This window comes from Stegostoma tigrinum, chromosome 20 (assembly GCF_030684315.1).
Source record: "Stegostoma tigrinum isolate sSteTig4 chromosome 20, sSteTig4.hap1, whole genome shotgun sequence".
Classification (NCBI taxonomy): domain Eukaryota; kingdom Metazoa; phylum Chordata; class Chondrichthyes; order Orectolobiformes; family Stegostomatidae; genus Stegostoma; species Stegostoma tigrinum.
Window position 1 is genome coordinate 2,532,001 of NC_081373.1, and position 19,772 is coordinate 2,551,772.

The 19,772-nt window shown below is 40.5% G+C and overlaps 1 protein-coding gene across 1 annotated transcript in view; it reads right to left on the minus strand.

The window, feature by feature from the left end:
* smc3 (structural maintenance of chromosomes 3) overlaps window positions 1-19,772 on the minus strand; it is a 98,384-nt gene that overhangs the window by 36,100 nt on the left and 42,512 nt on the right. The window contains exons 10-18 of the mRNA XM_059652942.1: window positions 19,201-19,281; window positions 18,523-18,687; window positions 16,870-16,991; window positions 13,460-13,673; window positions 10,210-10,313; window positions 7,093-7,192; window positions 2,142-2,302; window positions 1,300-1,441; window positions 848-998 (exon numbers count right to left, since the gene is read on the minus strand). Coding sequence (XP_059508925.1) covers window positions 848-998; window positions 1,300-1,441; window positions 2,142-2,302; window positions 7,093-7,192; window positions 10,210-10,313; window positions 13,460-13,673; window positions 16,870-16,991; window positions 18,523-18,687; window positions 19,201-19,281 — 1,240 coding nt within the window. The remainder of the gene's footprint in view (window positions 1-847; window positions 999-1,299; window positions 1,442-2,141; window positions 2,303-7,092; window positions 7,193-10,209; window positions 10,314-13,459; window positions 13,674-16,869; window positions 16,992-18,522; window positions 18,688-19,200; window positions 19,282-19,772) is intronic.

Below are 19,772 nucleotides of genomic sequence, written 5' to 3' on the forward strand. Positions count from 1 at the left end.
AAATCACAATACTATGAAGCTCTTGTGCAGCACTTGCAAGCTAAGCTACTCAGTCTTTTCACACTTTTATTGCCTACTCGTTTTCACAAAAGACATGTTCTATTTGACATCAATCTTTAACAAACATTTTAGAGACAACAATCCATTTAGACAAACTTGTTAGCAATAACAAAATGTCACACAACTGAAGACAATCAACTCTATACCAAAACCATATGAAGCAACTTCTGCTATAAGAATGACGTTGCATAACTAAACAGGTATAATAAACTATGATAGAAATTTAAAAAAAAATACTAAGGGCTCTTATTACTGTTAGTGCTGCTACCTTGGAGTCTAGGGGCTCAGGTTCAAACCCCACCTGCTGCATAAGTATGCAATAACATCTCTGAACAGGGTGATTAGAAAAATGTCAAGTTATACGATTTTAGATTAAAGAGCCAATTGAATGTTTAAACCATAATCTAAAAATGCAGACACAGCAATTAACCAATTAACCCTTATTATTGACCTGCAGTCAATATCTTCTCTTCACCTTCAACCCCATCACACACAACCCCCAATCCCCTCAGACACTTATTCATTTCATCCTGACCTTTAAGCCATTTCTAAAATATAATGGCTCAACTTTAACAATTCTAGCTCAAAGCTGGAGCTGCAATGTGATTACCATCAGAAATTACACTTTCAAAATTAAGCTACAAATTTGAATCAATGAAGTATTATAACAAAAAGCTTTTGAAACCATATTAATGACAAAAGTTTGATAACTGTAGTTAAACAATTAAAAACAAACTCTGAAAATATACTGCACAAAATACGCTATTGGGAGTTATTTTATACATACCTTCCAAAGTTATGCAATCCATATTAAATGCTCTGGCTAGCTGAGTGGATACCTCCATACTTCGACAGATTAATGTTTTTCCAAACACATGTTTATAAGCTTTATCAAATCTCTGTATATACCTAAGTTTACTTATCATAGGAATAGCATCCTGAAAAGTGAAATTTACAGATAATTACTATTAAAGTGAAAACAAAACGAAGAAAATATAAAAACGTCACAAGAAGTTTGCTTATCAATTACAAAGATTATATTAATCAATTAAGGATTGGAGTGCAATTCATGATAAAAAGATGGTCGAGAGAATTTTTGGATGAATTGCTTGTTAAGTGTATACAGTTCTTACTTAATATGTGAATGAGTGAAACGTATTATAGGAATGCTTCACTCAGATCAACGATGTTGATTGTGGAATGGACTGAATATTTAAGAAGGTAGAAAAGTTCACATACATTGGTTTCAGGATAAGCTGTGTCTCGCACATCCAATTTGTTGAGTGGAAGGAAAGTGACTTCGCCAGGAAAGTTTTGCTTATTAAATTCCATCAAAATCTTTGTACTAACTTCATCAGATTCCACGATATGATAGAAGAGTCTAAAGACAAAACGTACATAGAAATTTTTAATTACCTGTCCCAACAAATATCGTGAGGTAACAAAGTGTGTAGCTGGATGAACACAGCGGGCCAAGCAGCATCTCAGGAGCACAAAAACTGACATTTTGGGCAGAGACCCTTCATCAGAGAGGGGGATGGGGAGAGGGTTCTGAAATAAATAGGGAGAGAGGGGGAGGCAGACCGAAGATGGATAGAGGAGAAGATAGGTAGAGAGGACAGTACAGGTATCGTGTTGAGCAGTATATTGCAAGGTGCTGAAATGCTTCAATGCAGAAGAAAATTAAGGATATATACAGGAATGCAGAACAATATTTTTAAGATATAAACAATATTTTCAGCACCCACCAGGTAAGCCACAGTAGGTCCTGTTATCCAGTGCTATACACTCTTCAAAATTATTGTTATAGACTAGGATCCATTAATTGGCATCACTGGCTAGCATGAGGAATATAGAACAACAACGATTGATACCAAAACATCATGGGTCCTTGTTGGCACAAGTCATGTCAGCAGCAAATGAAGAAGTTACAACCATTTCAAAGCTGAAGAATTATTAAACTATGACATACTTGTAAGCACTGATTCATAAAACATTGTGTATTTTTATCATACAATCAGTATTTCATTCTCCAATAAAAACAAAATCAGTTTAATCCTTTCTGCAAAAAAGCTGCCTACCGGTTTCCAGCAGTGACTTCAACGCAAGTGTAAAAGGCTGGATCACATTCAAAGTTATTCATTACAATTCCATGATATCCATTTATTACATGTGTGTTGATGCCTTTACGACCGAAGTGTTCCAATACTTTGTTTATGCTATCAATACCATTCAAAATGGCCTGCAGAGGGAAAAAAACCTGCTTTTAGTAAAGCAAATAGTGGAGCAGGCATTAGCAAATATTACAACGCAGCAATAGCTCATGTTTAAACCAACTAAGGGAATCGTGAAAATTATTCTGAAGGATATGCCATAAAATGTGGGGATTTCCAACTTTAAATACCTATGCATGGACTTTCCACAATCAACCTTGCAATTAGAGGCAGACCACAGACCGTAAGAAAGAGGAACAGAATTAAGCCATTCAATCCTTCGAGTCTACTCTGCCATTTGATCGCAGAATCCTTAGCATGGAAGCAGGCCATTCTGACCATAGAGACCACACCAACCCTCCGAAGGGCATGTCATCCAGTCCCAACCTCCTGCCCTATACCTGTAACCCTGCTAATCCACCTATCTTGCACATCATTGGACACTACAGGCAAATTAGCATGGCCAATCCACCTAACCTACACATTTTTAGAGAGTGGAAGGAAACTGGAGCACTTGGTGGAAAGACACATAGACACAAGTAGAACATATAAACTCAACGCAGACAGTCACCCGAGGTTGCAATCGAACCCAGATCCCTGGCGCTGAGGGGCTGCGGTGCAAATCACTGAGCTACCATTTCGCCCTTATGACTAAACTGCTTCTCAGCACCATTCTCCTGCCTTCGCCCTGCAACCTTTGATCCCTTGGTAATCAAGAACCTATATCTATCTCTGTCTTGGAAGATACTGAATGACTTGCCCTCTACATCCGTCTATAGCAATGAGTTCCATAGATTCATCACTTTGCGGCTAAAGAAATTCGTCATCTCTTCATTCTGAGGCCGTGCCTTTGGGCACAACTCTCTCCTAATAGAAATATCATCTCTATGTCCACTGCATTCAGGTCTCTCAGTATTCTGTAAGTTTCAAACAGATCCTTCTCCCTCCATCTAAACTCCAAGTACAGACCCAGAGTCCTTGACTGCTCCTCATATGACAAGCCCTTCATTCCCAGGATCATTCTGGTAAACCTCTTCTGGACCCCTCCAAGGCCAGCACATCTTTCCCTAGATACTGAGCCCAAAGCTGTACACAATATTCCAAAAGTAGGAATATTGAACAAAGCCTGATACAGCCTCAGCAGTACTGCCTGATTTTTGTACTTTAGCCCTTCTGCAATGAATGCTAACACTGCACTTGCCTTCCTCACTGCCAAATGAACCGTGCATGTTAACCATAACAGAATCCAGAACTTGAATTCCCAAGCCCCTCCGTGCTTTAGATTTCTCAAGCCGTTCCCCGTTTATATAACAGTCTCTACTTCTGTTCTTCCCAAAGTACACAACTGCACACTTTCCCATGTTTTTCACCTGCCACTTCTTTACCCACTCTCCATGCATTACCAAGTCCATTTGCAGGAACCCCGCCTCCTCAGTACTACCTATCTCTCTTCATCTATCTCTGTCTTATCTGCAATGATGTCCTAGTTCTTTTGTCCAGATGATTAATGCATAACATTGTAGTCCTAACACTAACATTTGTGGCACTCCTCTAGTCATTGACTGCTATCCTGAAAAAAGATCCCTTTATCTTCACTCTCTGCCTTCTGTCAGTCAGCCATTCTTCTATCCATGCCAGTGGGCCTTGATGCTAACAGCATGGGTCTTGTCTTATTTAGCAGCCTCCAGTGCAGCACCTTGTCAAAGGACTCTGGAAATCCAAACAGAATACACCCACTGGCTCTCATTTGCCTAACCTTTGAGTTCCGATTGTTTAATTTTGTTCCTAATTCCTGACATTCCACAAACAAGACCTCTTGTTTACTCTTGCCTATAATGTTGGTCCTAACATGGACCACATCAACTGGATCAGTCCCCTCCCATTCCAATATCTTTTCAAGTCAGTATAAGACGTTCTTTAACCTTGGCACCACACAGCCAACACACCATGGGGAACTGTCAATTCTGTTTACAAAGGATGCTGTCTGCACTCTTAATTACTGAATCCCCTATGACTTTTGGCTTTGCCCACTTGAATGGCTCCTGTATCAGAGTGCAGTGGTCAGTTTGCCCATCCTTCTAACAATCCTTTTCCACCAAGGGAAGGCTTTATTTCTACAGTTAGAAACAGTAAAACAAATACCGATAGTAAGATATGTTGCTGCGCTCCTTTTGAAAATGTTGACAACCTGGGAACAGGTTATTTCACTGGCCTGTCAAATGGGGGAAACAACACACAGCTTGGGGAGGAAGACAGTTTGCAGATATTTCTTCCAAATTTTCAAACTTATGCAAAATAAAGCAGAAAAACCTCTTTGTGGACAGATGAGCAAGGAGCAAGCACAAGCTTATCAGCCCTCAAGCCAGCACTGTTATTTAATTACAATATAGTTTCTTTTCCTTTATTCATTCATAGGATGAAGACATCGCTGACTAGGCAGCATTTATTGCCCATCCCTAATTGCCCAGAGGGCAGTTTAAAGTCAAACACATTGCCATGGGTCTGGAATCACATGTAGACCAGGCCAGGTAAGGATGGCACTTTCCTTCCCTAAAGACATTAGTGAATCAGATGGGTTTTTCCTGACAATTGACATTGGTTTCATGATCATCGTTAGATTCTAAATTCCTGATATTTACTGAATTCAAATGCCATCATTGGGATTCGAACCCAGGTCCCCAGAATATTACCTGGGTCTCTGAAATAACAGTCCAGCAGTAGTACCATGAGGCGATGGCCTCCGCCGATCTGATTGTAACCTCAAATTCCCATCCACTCCTGATAACCTCTAACCCCATACTCACCAAGAATCTATCTACCTCTTACTTAAGAATATTCAAGGACTCTGTTTCTACCACTTTTTCAAGAAGAATTCCAAGGGGCCACGATCCTTTGTGAGAAAGCATTTTTGCTGCAGAGATAATGGGAACTGCAGATGCTGGAGAATCCAAGATAACAAAGTGTGGAGCTATTCCATCCCCTATTCCCAATTCCTTCACCTCCGCGACATCTGCTCTCAGGATGAGGCATTCCGCGCCCGCACATCCCAGATGGCCATGTTCTTCAAAGACCGCAACTTCCCCCCACCCCCGCAGTGGTCAAGAACGCCCTTAACCGTGTCTCCCGCATTTCCCACAACACATCCCTCACACCCCACCCCCGCAATACCCGCCTTAAGAGAATCCCCCTCGTCCTCACATACCACCCCACCAACCTCCAGATACAACGCATCATCCTCCGACACTTCCGCCATCTACAATCCGACCCCACCACCAAAGACATTTTTCCATCTCCACTCTTGTCTGCGTTCCAGAGAGACCACTCTCTCTGTGACTCCCTTGTCTGCTCCACATTCCCCTCCAACCCCACCACACCCGGCACCTTCCGCTGCAACCGCAGGAAGTGCTACACTTGCCTCCACACCTCCTCTCTCACCCCCATCCCAGGCCCCAAGATGACTTTCCATATTAAGCAGATGTTAACCTGCACATCTGCCAATGTAGTATACTGTATCCACCGTACCCGGTGTGGCCTCCTCTACATTTGGGAGACCAAGCGGAGGCTTGGGGTCCGCTTTGCAGAACACCGCCACTCAATTCGCAATAAACAACTGCGCCTCCCAGTCGCGAACCATTTTAACTCCCCCTCCCATTCCTTAGACGACATGTCCATCATGGGCCTCCTGCAGTGCCAGAATGATGCCGCCTGAAGGTTGCAGGAACAGCAACTCATTTTCCGCTTGGGAACCCAGCAGCCCAATGGTATCAATGTGGACTTCACAAGCTTCAAAATCTCCCCCTCCCCCACTGCATCTCAAAACCAGCCCAGCTCATCCCCTCCCCCCACTGCATCCCAAAACCTTCCCAGCTCGTCCCCACCTCCCTAACCTGTTCTTCCTCTCACCTATCCCCTCCTCCCATCTCAAGCCACATCTCCATTTCCCACCTACTAACCTCATCCCACCTCCTTGACCTGTCCGTCTTCCCCAGACTGACCTATCCCCTCCCCACCTATACTCTCCTCTCCACCTATCTTCTCCTCTATCCATCTTCAGTCCACCTCCCACTCTCTCCGTATTTATCTCAGAACCCTCTCCCCATCCCCCTCTCTGATGAAGGGTCTAGGCCCGAAACGTCAGCTTTTGTGCTCCTGAAGTGCGCCTTGGCCTGCTGTGTTCATTCAGCTTCACACTTTGTTAGCTAGCATTTTTGCTGCATCTATTTTAAATGGAGGATCCCTTATATCCCTGTTCCTCAGGAATGTTAAATATTTGAATCATGTCACCTCCTACTCTTCTAAATTCCAGTAGACACAAGCCAAGTTTGCCCAATTTTTCTTCATAAGACATTATTTTCACTAGATTGGTCAACCTGTCTGAACTATTTTCAACACAATTATTATTCTTCGCTCAAGGCGGCAACCAACATCGTACAGAGTACTTCAGATGTGGTCTCATCACTGCCTTGTATATGAATCAATATTCAGTTATAATTTATGTTTAAAATATTGTGACCCTCAAATTAGGTGAAAGGCCTCACTCAACCTCTCTTACAAAACATTGCAAGCGCGCTGCAGCACATTAACAAATTGCTGTTGGGATATCACTTATCCTTCGGGAGGCCTAGATGTAATAGAAACAACACTCTCCACTGTGCCAATGCAAATTAATGCAGGCTTATCACAAGCTAGAGAGAGAAACTGAACCCAAAACAAAATTACAAATTACAATCCATATTCCTCAATTCTGCTCCTTTGTCATCATGCTACCTTTTAGGTTCCTGCACAGTTTACTTTACTCCAGATGAACAACAAGACTTGCCTTTCCTGTTGCACCTCGAAGAAGCTGCTGTTTCTTTTCCAGTTCTTCTCGTTTTGCTGCCAACGCTTGCTGTTCAGCGTTTTCTTCCCGCCATAGGTAACTAAAGAATAAAAAGTCTTCAACTCTAGCACCATTCCATTCGATATAAAATGCATTTTAAAACTGAAATTCATTCGTAGTTAGTGTTTGGATACGCTGAACATAGTGTGATTAGACAGTCGTGGTTTTATGAAAACAGCATTTGATAAATATACTTAAAATTACATGTACAACAGATAATAGCAAACCAGTAGATATTGTACTCTTGTATTTCCAAAGGCATGCCAAAAGGTTTATACAAAAGATAAGGATTCAGAGAATCGGGGTTATAAGGAGCATGTGAGATAAACAGAGCAAAAGCAGAGTGTAGGAACAAAAGGAATATTTCAAACTGGCAGGCTAAGACTCATGATTACACCAGTAGGGTGGTGTATGCTCCATTATTGAATATATTGAAGGTGGAATAAATATTTTTGATTTCTCAGAGAATCAAGGATCTACAGGGAGTGGCAGGCAAAGTGCAATTAAGGTCGAACATGCACTTTGTTTCTGTTGAATGCTAGGCTCAGACTTGTGGGGCCATCCAGTCTACTCCATCTGTGCAAAGTAACGCAGTAATGTGCTTTTTGTTGTTATTCTAGTATTCAGAAAATGCAAGTTAAAACTTCACCATTAGCAGTGTGAAAACTTGTCTTCAGTTTAAAGAAAAGAGATAAAAGGCTGGTATCAGCTTAAGAAAAAACACATGAACCAAGTGGAACATAACAGAAGTAGGTAATTTGGTAGAGACAGTAGGAACTGCAGATGCGAGAGAATCTGAGATAATAAGGTGTAGAGTTGGACGAACACAGCAGGCCAAGCAGCATCAGAGAAGGAGGAAGGCTGATGTTTTGGGCCCAGGCCCTTCTTCAGAAATCGGGGAGGGGAAGGGGGTTCTGAAATAAATAGGGAGAGAGGAGGCGGCAGATAGAAAATGGATAGAGGAGAAGATAGGTGGAGAGGAAACAGACAGGTCAAAGAGGTGGGCATGGAGCCAGTAGAGGTGTGTATAGGTGGGGAGTTAGGAAGGAGATAGGTCAGTCCAGGGAGGACAGACAGGTCAAGGTTGTTTTTAAAATCGAGTGATTAGAGATTGTCAACTTGATATGACCCTAACTCTCAACAAACAGAGTTGACAGCAATTTTTGAACCAACAAAAAAAGTTGGTAATTTTGGATGCTTTGGACTCAATTAATTTTGGGGTCACATTTTAATGATATGGGGTGGGCCATTAAGGACTGAGAAGAGGAGAAATCTCTTCATCCAGAGTGGTGAACCTATGGAATGCTTTGCTAAAAAAATGGTTTAGTCCAAAACGTTGTACTTTTTCAAGAAGGTGTTTGATAAGAGTTCTTAGGACTGAAGGGGTCAAAGGATATCGGGAGAATGAACTGAATGATCAGCCATGATCACATTGAATGATGAGCAGGCTCAAACGGTTGAAACTGAATGGCTTCCTTGACATTTTAGAAGGTAGTTGAAACTTGTCTAACTTGGAGTGGGCTGAAATTCCATAAAGGTCAGGACGGCAGGTTTCCTTCCTGAAATGAATCAAATAGATATTTTAAGGTGATGACGAGGTGAGTATTTTCCCTCTGTGGGTCATCAGTGCTTGGAATGCTCGTCAGGTTGAGTCCACAACCAGATCAGCAATGATTATCTTGAATGACAGAACAGGCTCAAAGGGCCAAATTACCTAAGATAACAAGGCTGGATGAACACAGCAGGCCAAGCAGCATCAGAGGAGTAGGAAGGCTGACGTTTCGGGCCTAGACCCTTCCCCAGAAATGGGGGAGGGGAAGGGGATTCTGAAATAAATAGGGAGAGAGGAGGAGGCAGATAGAAAATGGATAAAGGAGAAGATAGCTGGAGAGGAGACAGACAGGTCAGAGGCAGGGACGGAGCCTGTAGAGGTGAAAGTGTAGGTGGGGAGTTAGGGAAGAGATAGGTCAGTCCAGGGAAGATGGACAGGTCAAGGGGGCGGAATGAAGTTAGTAAATAGGAGATGTGGATGGGGCTCAAGGTGGGAGGAAGGACAGGTTCGGGAGGCGGAGACAAGCTGGGCTGGTTTTGGGATGCAGTGGGGGAGGGGAGATTTTGAAACTTGTGAAGTCCACATTGATACCATTGACCTCCTCTACATCGGAGAAACCAAGCGGAGGCTTGGGGACTGCTTTGCAGAACAGCTACGCTTGGTTCGCACTGAACAACTGCACCTCCCAGTCACAAAGCATTTCAACTCCCCCTCCCATTCCTCAGATGATATGTCCATCCTGGGTCGCCTGCAGTGCCACAACGATGCCAACCGAAGGTTGCAGGAACAGCAACTCATATCCCACTTGGGAACTCTGCAGCCCAATGGTATCAATGGAGAAACCTATATGGGTGAAGCCATTTTTATATTGTCAACCTGCCTCCTGGGAGTTAAAAGCATGGCTACATCTCACCCTAGCTCTATAAAACCCTGAAGTGGGTAGGTTTAAGATTCCTTAATTTTTGCATGAAAATTAAGCCCATGAGTTTTATTACCAATTACTGGCACAGGGAAAGGTACACCACTTTAAAGCTTATTTGATAAAGATTTGTCAATTTGGCCTTGGACTCGGGTTTCTGTATCAAAGCAATTAGTATATTGTAATTAACTGACCACTAAGAGTCTGAGCTATTCAAAAAATAATGCTATATTCTTGATACTTTCTAATCAACCTGTTGTTGCTTGCTATGATGAACCTCTGGTACAAGCAGAACTTAAACCCAAGCTTTCTGAGCCAGAGAATGGGATACTACCACTGCACCACAAGACCCAAATGCTATACTCTTTTGTCAATATACTTTAATGAGTTTTTCCAAATCTGCATATTTACTGCAATCCCAATTCATACTTTATGTCATATTTATAAAGAGAACACATTGAAGATGGTATTACAATGTTTATTTGGTCTATTGTTATACCAGTTTTATATAAAGATTTTTAGAGATCATACGAACACGAACTTTCATGAATCAAATAACGTTCCAACTGGTCGTTTTTGAACTTACTTCCTCTCACTTTGCAGCTCATCTTTCCTGTTTTTTACCTCATAGTATTTTTTATCAAGATCCTCCACTCGTGCTTTTACTTCGGCCAGATCTTGATCAAGTTTCTATAAACAACGAAAAAATAAGTTCAGTGATATTACGGGAAATTATAAAACAAGTTTCTGATTCCATGGCTACCCAAGTATAATCATGATATGCACAAAACTTGAAAATTCCTGCAATTTGCATCAAATTTACACCGAACAAGGAAGGAGCTGGACTTGTGGCTGCCTGATTTTTGGATGCCACAAGTGTCCATAAGTCTCAGAAAATGGTGCCAGCTCCATAACAGCTGCACCATAAGCTACACATTGAGAGCATGGTTACCGTTCCTATTAGTTTACGCCTGGCCATTCCTAAGGAAAAGTCTGAACTCTGGCTCACACTGGCAAAGTTGTGAATACTGCTAAGGGCTCACAGAATCTGTCTCTCACACACACATAACCAAACTGTGTTGGATGATGATGTATTTTTGAGGGTGCCATCATGCACACAATGAACACCCACTGGAATTATACAGACCTTATCAGGAATTAGCAAGCCAGGCAGGATGTTCATGACGGCAGAGAGTATAGAACCAGTGAGCACAGCCTAAGGACATTGGGTAAACCATTCGCGGCTGATCAGAGAGATTTCTTCACCCAGAGTGTGGACAGCCTGTGGAATTCTCTGCCACAAAAATCAGTCAAGGTCAAAACATTGCATGATTTCAAGGAGTTGGTTCAGCACTTAAGGCTAAAGGGATCAAAGGATATGGGGTTAAAGTGGGAGCAGGCCATTGAGTTGGAGAACAGCCGCAATTATAATGAATGGCAGAGCGGGCTCGGAGTGCCAAACAATATACTCTGGCTCCTATTTTCTGTTGTGCGCGTGCTTTGGTTAAGATGAACTCAATGAAAATCTGCCACTGACTACAACCTCAGAAATGCATGGACTTTACTGCCAATGGCTAGGAGGTTGCCATGATGTTGAACATTTACACATATAACACGGTGGGTGGAAACTAGCTCAAGGAGCCAAATGGCCTGCTCCTGACCCTATTACTTATGGTCTTACAGATAACAGGTGTTAAAGGAAGTGGCTTAAATTTCTTACTTCCAGCATGGTTTCTTGCCTACACTATGTGTCGTATCAGGATTCCTGATGCCAAATAAACATGGCTGTCCAATCACTTGAACTACAGGAAAGCTGCAGCAGCTTGCGCCAGAATAGAATAGGCACTTCCAAAGGCTGATTATGTGAAGTCAGAAGTCAGCTACATACCTGGACTACAGGTGTCAAACTAAAAAACAAAAATAGACAGAAATATCCAAAAATAAATTGGAATAAAATTTTAAAAAAGCATGGAATGTGGATCATAATTGTAAAAATCATTGAAAGCTGATGCATTAGAATGAGAATGTTTAATATTCTGTATGCAGGAAGGATACAAATGAGCAGGTATAAATAATGTGACAACAACTCTGCTACTTTGCAATTTTAGAAGAATTATAAAAAGAACACCAGACCAGTCACATCAGTTTATGACATTGATTTTTCTCCAATATACGAACAGTACAATTAGCTGCTTATTTAATAGAACAGTTTACATAATTTAATAGCTCTAAGCTACAGAGACCTGTTTGGCAATTTTAAGAAATAGTAGGAACTGCAGATGCTGGAGAATAATTTTAAATTTTCTTTTGTTTTAAATTTTGTTTCCAGGTGAAACAGTAAATTTCTCGCAAGTTTTTTGTTCTGGTCTGGTGCATTTGCTCCTCTACATGGGGGAGATTCAGTCTGCAAGAAAGCTGTCAATATATGGTCACTTGCTAATTCAGTCACCTTCCTACGGTGAAGCCACCACAAACTGGAAGAACACCTCACTTCCCTTTTAGGCACTTTACAGCCTTCTGGCCTAAACATGATTTCAGCAATTTCAGATCACAAACGCCATTTTCCATTTTGTTTCACCTGCCTTTTGTCCCAAGCCTTTGCCTTTTATTTCGTGACATTTCAGATCTCTAATCTGTCTAAGTCCCAAGATTCAGTGGGCTGAGGCGTGGCAGATGGAGTTTAATTTAGCTAAGTGTGAGGGGTTGCATTTGGTAAGACAAACCAGGGCATTGTGAATGAGTCAGAGGCAATGGTAGAGGTGGGTACAATTACAACATTTAAAAGACAGTTGGACAAGGACATGAATAGGAAATATTGAGGGAGATGTGGGCCAAATGCAGGCAAGTGGGACTAGTTCAGTTTAGGAAACCTGGTCAGCATGATGATTTAGGCCAAAGGGTCCACTTCCGTACTTCATGGTTCTTTGATTCTCACACTCTAAGCCTTCTCTAACCTTCCCTTCTGTTCCACTTGCACACCATTTTTCTACAAAGTAAAACTCAAAGTGACCCTCAAGTTAAACCACCACTAGTCATCGCTCTCTTACGACAGAGCAGCGCTAATGACCTCTGGGACTATGCCAACTTTTAATTTGTATAATAAAAACAAAAAGTAACTCTGTCTTTGTAACAGCATCAGGTTTGCAGATGTATTGCCTCTTTAAAAAGTGCAATGAAATGCTTCCCAGTCATCAGCGTGAATTTTGCATCACTGTTCTAACTCACAAAGTATCACAGCAAAGAATAGTATTAGCAGCTATCCCTTAAGAGCAATGAAATAAATGATCAGTTTTAGTAATTTTGGTTAGAGAGTAAACATGCCCAGGTCTTTGGAGAACGCCAGTATTCTTGTTCATAATTGCGCCTTGCGATCTTTTACATTCAATTCAGAGTGTGGACAGGGCTTCTGTTTTATTCTCATCTGAAAAATGATGCCTCTAGCTGTGCAATACACTGTTAACACTACACTTGGAATGTCAGACAAGCTTATGTGCTCCTGTTTTTGTCATAGGCTTCTGGGAAATACAACCCTGGCTTACAGGGTGTTAGCCAAAACTAACAAGCTGTGTTTTCCTGAGTTTTCTTCAATCTCTTTTCTGATTCTGGGTATTTTACGACCTGTGTAAGTGCATCCTTTTATACACTGATGCAAATCCCTTTCCAGATACTTTACTTAAAATTCCCATCAAAATTTCTCAGAGAGAGGAAATAATCTTTACACGAATTCCTTTTTGTCAAACTTCTCATCAAATAATAAAGAAATGCACATACATCATGTGATACACAAAAGATAGACAAACATCTCAAATAATCCATTGGTGGCAGTAATTACTTACGGTGTATTGTTCCAGGTTTCTCTCTTTATTGGCTTCTGTGTCCTCAAGGTCCTTGGTAATTGCAGCAATTTGTCGTTTTTTATCATTAATAGCTTGATCAAGTGATTTCAGCTCTTTCTTGATCCATTTATCTCTTTCCTCTTTTGACGTAAACTGACTGCCTCGACCTTGTTTAGCATATAAATCTGTCCTTTCTTGAGTGGCCTGTGCCAATCTAAGTAGAATTAAATAAAACTGAATAAATACCAAAAGATTATGAGGACCACTATGATCTGGCTCGCAATATGCCACCTCAGGCTATTGAGACAGCAAGTAGTGACTATGCTTTTTAAGTCTCTATTGTATACAAATAGGCTTTTTTTAATGGCCTGTCACAAAAACAAGGTCCAACTCCCAGTGGCCAAATCATCCTTTGGATTTATTTTTCCTTGATTCCACAGCAAGTGTTGGTGGGTCAATGTTTGGCCAATTTATACTGTGCAAACATTTCAAAAGCAAACAGCTTTGCATTTGGACATCTTCCACCTCTTCTTTACATGGTTGATTTGAAAGCAATAGCAACAGCAGAATCTAAATGCGTATGTTCGGTCCAGTAGTGCAAAATATCCCTTAAAACTGCTGAGTCAGGGCTAAGGCTTGAGGCCAACTTGCATGTTAGCTTTACATTTCACCTGCAGCATGTAAAATAGTTTTACATTATATTCAGATCTACTCCTAGTGTGAACTTTAATGATAATACATTTCTCTATGCAAGTTTCGGGCCCGAAACGTCAGCTTTTGTGCTCCTGAGATGCTGCTTGGCCTGCTGTGTTCATCCAGCTCCACACTTTGCTATCTTGGATTCTCCAGCATCTGCAGTTCCCATTATCACATGTAAGTACCGTAATCCAATTTTTCAGCACTTGGCCCATAGGTTTGTATGTGTTGGCATCGCAGCTGTACACCTAAAGTACACTTCTTAGAAGTTATGAGGGTTTCTGTTTCTATTACAAAGAGCAAAGAAAATTACAGCACAGGAACAGGGCCTGCAGCTCTCCAAGCCTGCGCCGATTGAGATCCTCTGTCTAACCTGTCATCTATTTTCTAAGGGTCTGTGTCCATTTGCTCCTTGCCCATCCATGTACCTGTCCAGATATATCTTAAAACATGCTAATGTGTCTGCGTCTACCACCTCTGCTGGCAACGCGTTCCAGGCACCGACTACCCTCTGCGTAAAGAACTTTCCATGCATATCTCCCTTAAACTTTCCTTCTCTCACTTTGAACTCTTGACCCCTAGTAATTGAGTCCCCCACTCTGGGAAAAAGCTTCTTGCTATCCACCCTGTTGATTTTGTAGGCATCAGGTCCCCCCTCAATGTCCGTCTTTCTAATGAAAATAATCCAAATCCACTCAACCTCTCTTCATAGCTAGCACCCTCCATATCAGGCAACATCCTGGTGAACCTCCTCTGCATCCTCTCCAAAGCAGCCACATCCTTTTGGTAATGTGGCGACCAGAACTGTACACAGTACTCTAAATGTGGCCGAACCAAAGTCTTATACATTACCTCTATAAGGCATTGAGTTCCAGATTCCCACCACCCTCTGGGTGAAAACTCTTTTACCTCATCCCCTCTAAACCTCCTGCCCTTCACCTTAAATCTACAACCCCAGCCTTTGATCCCTGCATCTGGGAGGAAAAGTTTCTTTTCATGTCTACCCTGCCTATACCCCTCATAATTTTATACATCTCAATTGCACAAGGTTGCTCAACATGAGAATCAATGGAAATGCGATGTGCAAAATTGTCATCTTCTGCTCTGTAAATGATCGTAGTAGATATGGTTCCATATATGATACGCAGTAGATATGGTCTCATAGCTGTGTGGAGAGACAGCTGAAAACATGAAATTATACTCTTTAATATTTCCATCTGGCCGGCTTTCACCTTGATAGTTATGGCAAAAAGCAAGCAATCAGTTCAGAGGTAATGGGAACTGCAGATGCTGGAGAATCCAAGATAACAAAGTGTGAGGTTGGATGAATGCAGCAGGCCAAGGAGCATCTCAGGAGCACAAAAGCTGACATTTCGGGCCTAGACCCTTCATCAGGCCCAAAACGTCAGCTTTTGTGCTCCCGAGATGCTGCTTGGCCTGCTGTGTTCATCCAGCTTCACACTTTGTTATCAAGCAATCAGTTCAGTTTGTTCTCTCATAGGAGAGCTACCCATATTATTTCACGACTAGCTAGACAACCATGGTGTGGTCAGCTTTTAGAAACAGGTTAATGTTGAAACAAGCCACACAGCGTTCTGACTTAGGAATATATCGTTATTGCTTTACCACAGCTGAAATTTCCTACCCAATTCTGGTGTGCCTCAGTTAAATGAATTGTAGTCATCTAAGCCAGCTCACCACTCCCTCCAATAGGGAGGCCTCCCATATTCCCAGAATGAATTAATAAAAAAAAACTGACTGGTCTTCTACAGGCCATAGATCAGTTTGTCATGAAAGCAAGTTTTAATACTACATAAATTCTTCAGAAGAAACTAGCAGTTCAGTCTGAAACCCACGGTACAATGGTCTAGCCACACCTTCTCTTGGAGCAAACAAAAAATTCAGAAAACATTCCACATCAGTATAACACAGACATAGAAGGGAGACAAAATGAGTCAATGGTGAGAAATAAAGAACAAGTGGACAGACCTTGAAATCATTAAAAAGAGAACTACGAATTGGAATTACAGAAAAAAGTAAACAAATAGAGAGGGAAAAAAACCTTTTCAAAAGATTTCTGTTCTGATTCCCCTTCACTCCTGGCACATGAATTCAAGGGATTTTTGCGTTTGGACATTTGTTGTGAAAGTAACTGCTTGCCTTATAGGTCAGCTCAGGGTAGTATTGCTGCAATAAATAGCTGTCCATACAAGTAGAACTTGTGAAAAATCTTAAAAAAATTAAATCATATGGATTATTTGCGCAATCTTGGATACCAACAAATTCTATTTTTATACCATGAACAAATAGGCCATAAAGCAATGAAACCATCTAGTAATGTATGGAGCATGCTACTATAAACATTGCAACAGCTGTCATAAACATCTAAAAACAGCTAAGGTTTCCAATTCTGCTTGTTATGCAATTACCCCTGCCGAAAGTGCACAATTACACTGCACATAAATACGAATAGTTTAAGCTGCAATTTCCTTCATAGTCAAGTAAACCTGTCTACGCCCACTGTTTCAGCTTGCACTTCAAAAACTGCAACATGCAGGGGTGGTATTGGACTGACAGAACTATACTCCACTGTGATTCAATACTTGGACAAAAAAAAAGTTTTAAAAAGGTAACAAAGATGCATACATTAAAGAGTTTCCCCATTCAAACACCCGCTGCTTCATTGTAGTTGCTCCAAAGCAATAGTTACTGACCTTGCAATCCCATTTTCTTCCTTTTCTTTTACAGCACTGAACTTTGGTTCTGTTTCTGCAAGTTCTTTTTGCTTCTCTTCTATTTTTTCTAACAACTTCTGCCTTTCCTTCAGAAGGCGTTTCTACAGAGGAAAACATGAAAAGAAATCAAATATAAACAGAAGTTTTTGGTTCACTCTTTCAATTGATATTTCATCTAGATAAAATAAAAAGTAGTTTTAAAACAAATGGCTTCACAAATAATCTTTATCATATGGAAGAAGTATTATTTCCACATTTAGGTAAATAAAACCAGTCGGGAATGTGAAAAATCTAGCTAAGTTCATGGTTTCCTAGGACTGGGTACAGCACTCGGGCAAGTCCATTTCCAATAGATACGTGAAGATGCTCTGGGATACTTCTGATAGTAATGCCACCAGTGTGCCCTACAAAGGGAAGAGACCCCATTTATCTGAGACAAATAGAAACTTTTACAAAATCCTCAAATGAAACATGCAAGACATTATTTTACTCTACAAGGTTAGTGTGTTGAATGAAAAAAAACTAGAGTCCGTATTTCCTTTTAATTTGGTGTTTGTATTTTTAACACCCTTTAGTTTAAAGGAATCTGAAATGCTGCTTTTCAATAAACAAGTACATCATTGTGGGCCTTACTGCAAGTCTTTTCACATACACTATTTGTTTAGCATAAAGTTAATTCCATTTGTTAAAAATAATAATTTAAATTTACTGTATATCAATATTTTAAATCTATAATATAGTCATGAATGAATCAGCTGCTAACAGTAAACTACCAACAGTGAACATACTTTATCTGGTTGTTCAAATTTTGCCTGCAGATGCCAGTCTCATGATAAGCAGATAAATAAACAAACACTTCTGGTCTTAGTTAGATGATCGACATGCACAGATTATAACCTTGTACGATTGTAAATAAACTGCAGCTTGTTCAGCATGATGTCACTACATAATTGAACAAGATACTGAAAGAAAACTTTTTTTAAAAATGGCAATTTGATGCCTCAGAACATTCAACTAAACCCTTTCAGCTACTGATATTTAATTACTACAATACTTGCATTTATACAGCACCTCGCCATATCAAAGTGTTTCATACAATGAATTATTTTCAAAACGTAATGATTAATGTAGAGAAACTGTTTTGTACAATTCATTACATAAAAAGGTCAGAAAAAGCAAATGCTATGGGAACTCAGCTGGTATAAAAAACACTGGGGAAAAAATAAAGGTACAATAGATTCTAATAAATTAAGTACCGGTGGCTGGCAGTCCCTTTTGCTTTATGTCTTTCAATTTATAAATACACACTGAGGAAATTAGAAAATATTTGACTGGTGTGATCTATTCCTGCATCGCTTTTGAAATTATTCGACCCTTTTATACCAATAAGGAAATAAGTTTCTGCTCAACATTCCCTCCAAGATGGAGCAGCTAAAACAGTGGAACGGAGGCACTGAATTTTGGTGACAAGGATAAGTTTAGGTTTCAGGGTTAGGTCCAGGTCCTAAGCCACAGTTGTGGGACTCCTACTCCAGCAGCTGTTCATCTGCCCCATAGTACAGGGTTTTTTTTTCATTCCCACCACACCCCACCGATTCAAAACCTCCCAACTGACAATTTCCATTTCCTTACTCTTTGTTCACTATTTCCAGCCATTTCATCCTGTAGATCCTTTGCTTTTAACTCAAGTTTAGTCCTTTGTTTGATCTGCTCTTGTCGTTCAGCAGTTAGTTGCTCTTTCTCTTCCTTCATTGATAATATTTTTGCCTTCAGTTCACGTGCCAGCCGTTCTATATCCTTGATTTTGAAAAAAAAGTGAATACATTTTTGAATTAGTTCCTAACACAACTAGCAAGATGAGCTACGTAACACATTTGATGGTTCATCCAATTACAAAAAGTGATGAAGTGGAGAACTCAAAAGCATGCTATAATTTACTGCAGAAGTATATCTTTTAAACTAATTAAAAATGGAGCCTCAGCTAGGGCCACAACCTTCTGTTTGATAATCTTTTCATTCTCAAGATATCCTACATTAATTGCTGCATCTAAATACAAATAGATGAAAACGAGAAACAAAATGTTAAAAATAGGCACAGTTAAAACAAACTATAAAAATTCAGAAAAAGCACTGCAATAAAGTTATATTATTGTTTAACGTATTTTGCATTCACACCAGCCCAAAATAAAAGAAATGTTTCATCTGCACACAGCGATGATTTTAATCTAAATCTATTCATTCACAATTAATTTTGGAGCATGCACTGAAATTAGAACCCAAAAATTCATTTATGGAGGAGAAAACCATTACCTCCATTTTATCTCTGGCTTCCTGCTGTGCATCACGCAGTTGCCTTGACTTCTCTCCACTGGTTTCCCGTTTTGCGGAAAGCTGCCAATAAAAAGTCACATTGCAATGAACTAACTAGAAGTTATGAACTACGGAAGAATGAGTTATCAATCAAATCAAACGGTGGCATTTCCCTTCTAAGCAAATCCTCAGCACTTACATCAACCAATTCAATACTCAAAGAAGTTTGAAAATAAATTGAATCAAGTATAAATTTGTTCGTAATACCACAGCGCAGTCAGAGGCATACAGTATGAAAGAGACCATTCAGTCCAACTCATCCATGCTTACCAGGTTTACCAAACTAGTCCCATTTGCCTGCATTGGGCCCATAACCCTCTAAACCATTCCTACTTATGTACCTGTCGAAACGTCTTTTAAATGTTGTAACTGTACCTGCATCAGAAATTGAAGTTCCAAAAGCACTTCATATTCACCAGACCGCAAACATTAACCGATTTCGCTTTACAGATGCTACCAGACCTGCTGAGCTTGTCCAGCAACTTCTGTTTTCGTTACATCCAACAGATTTA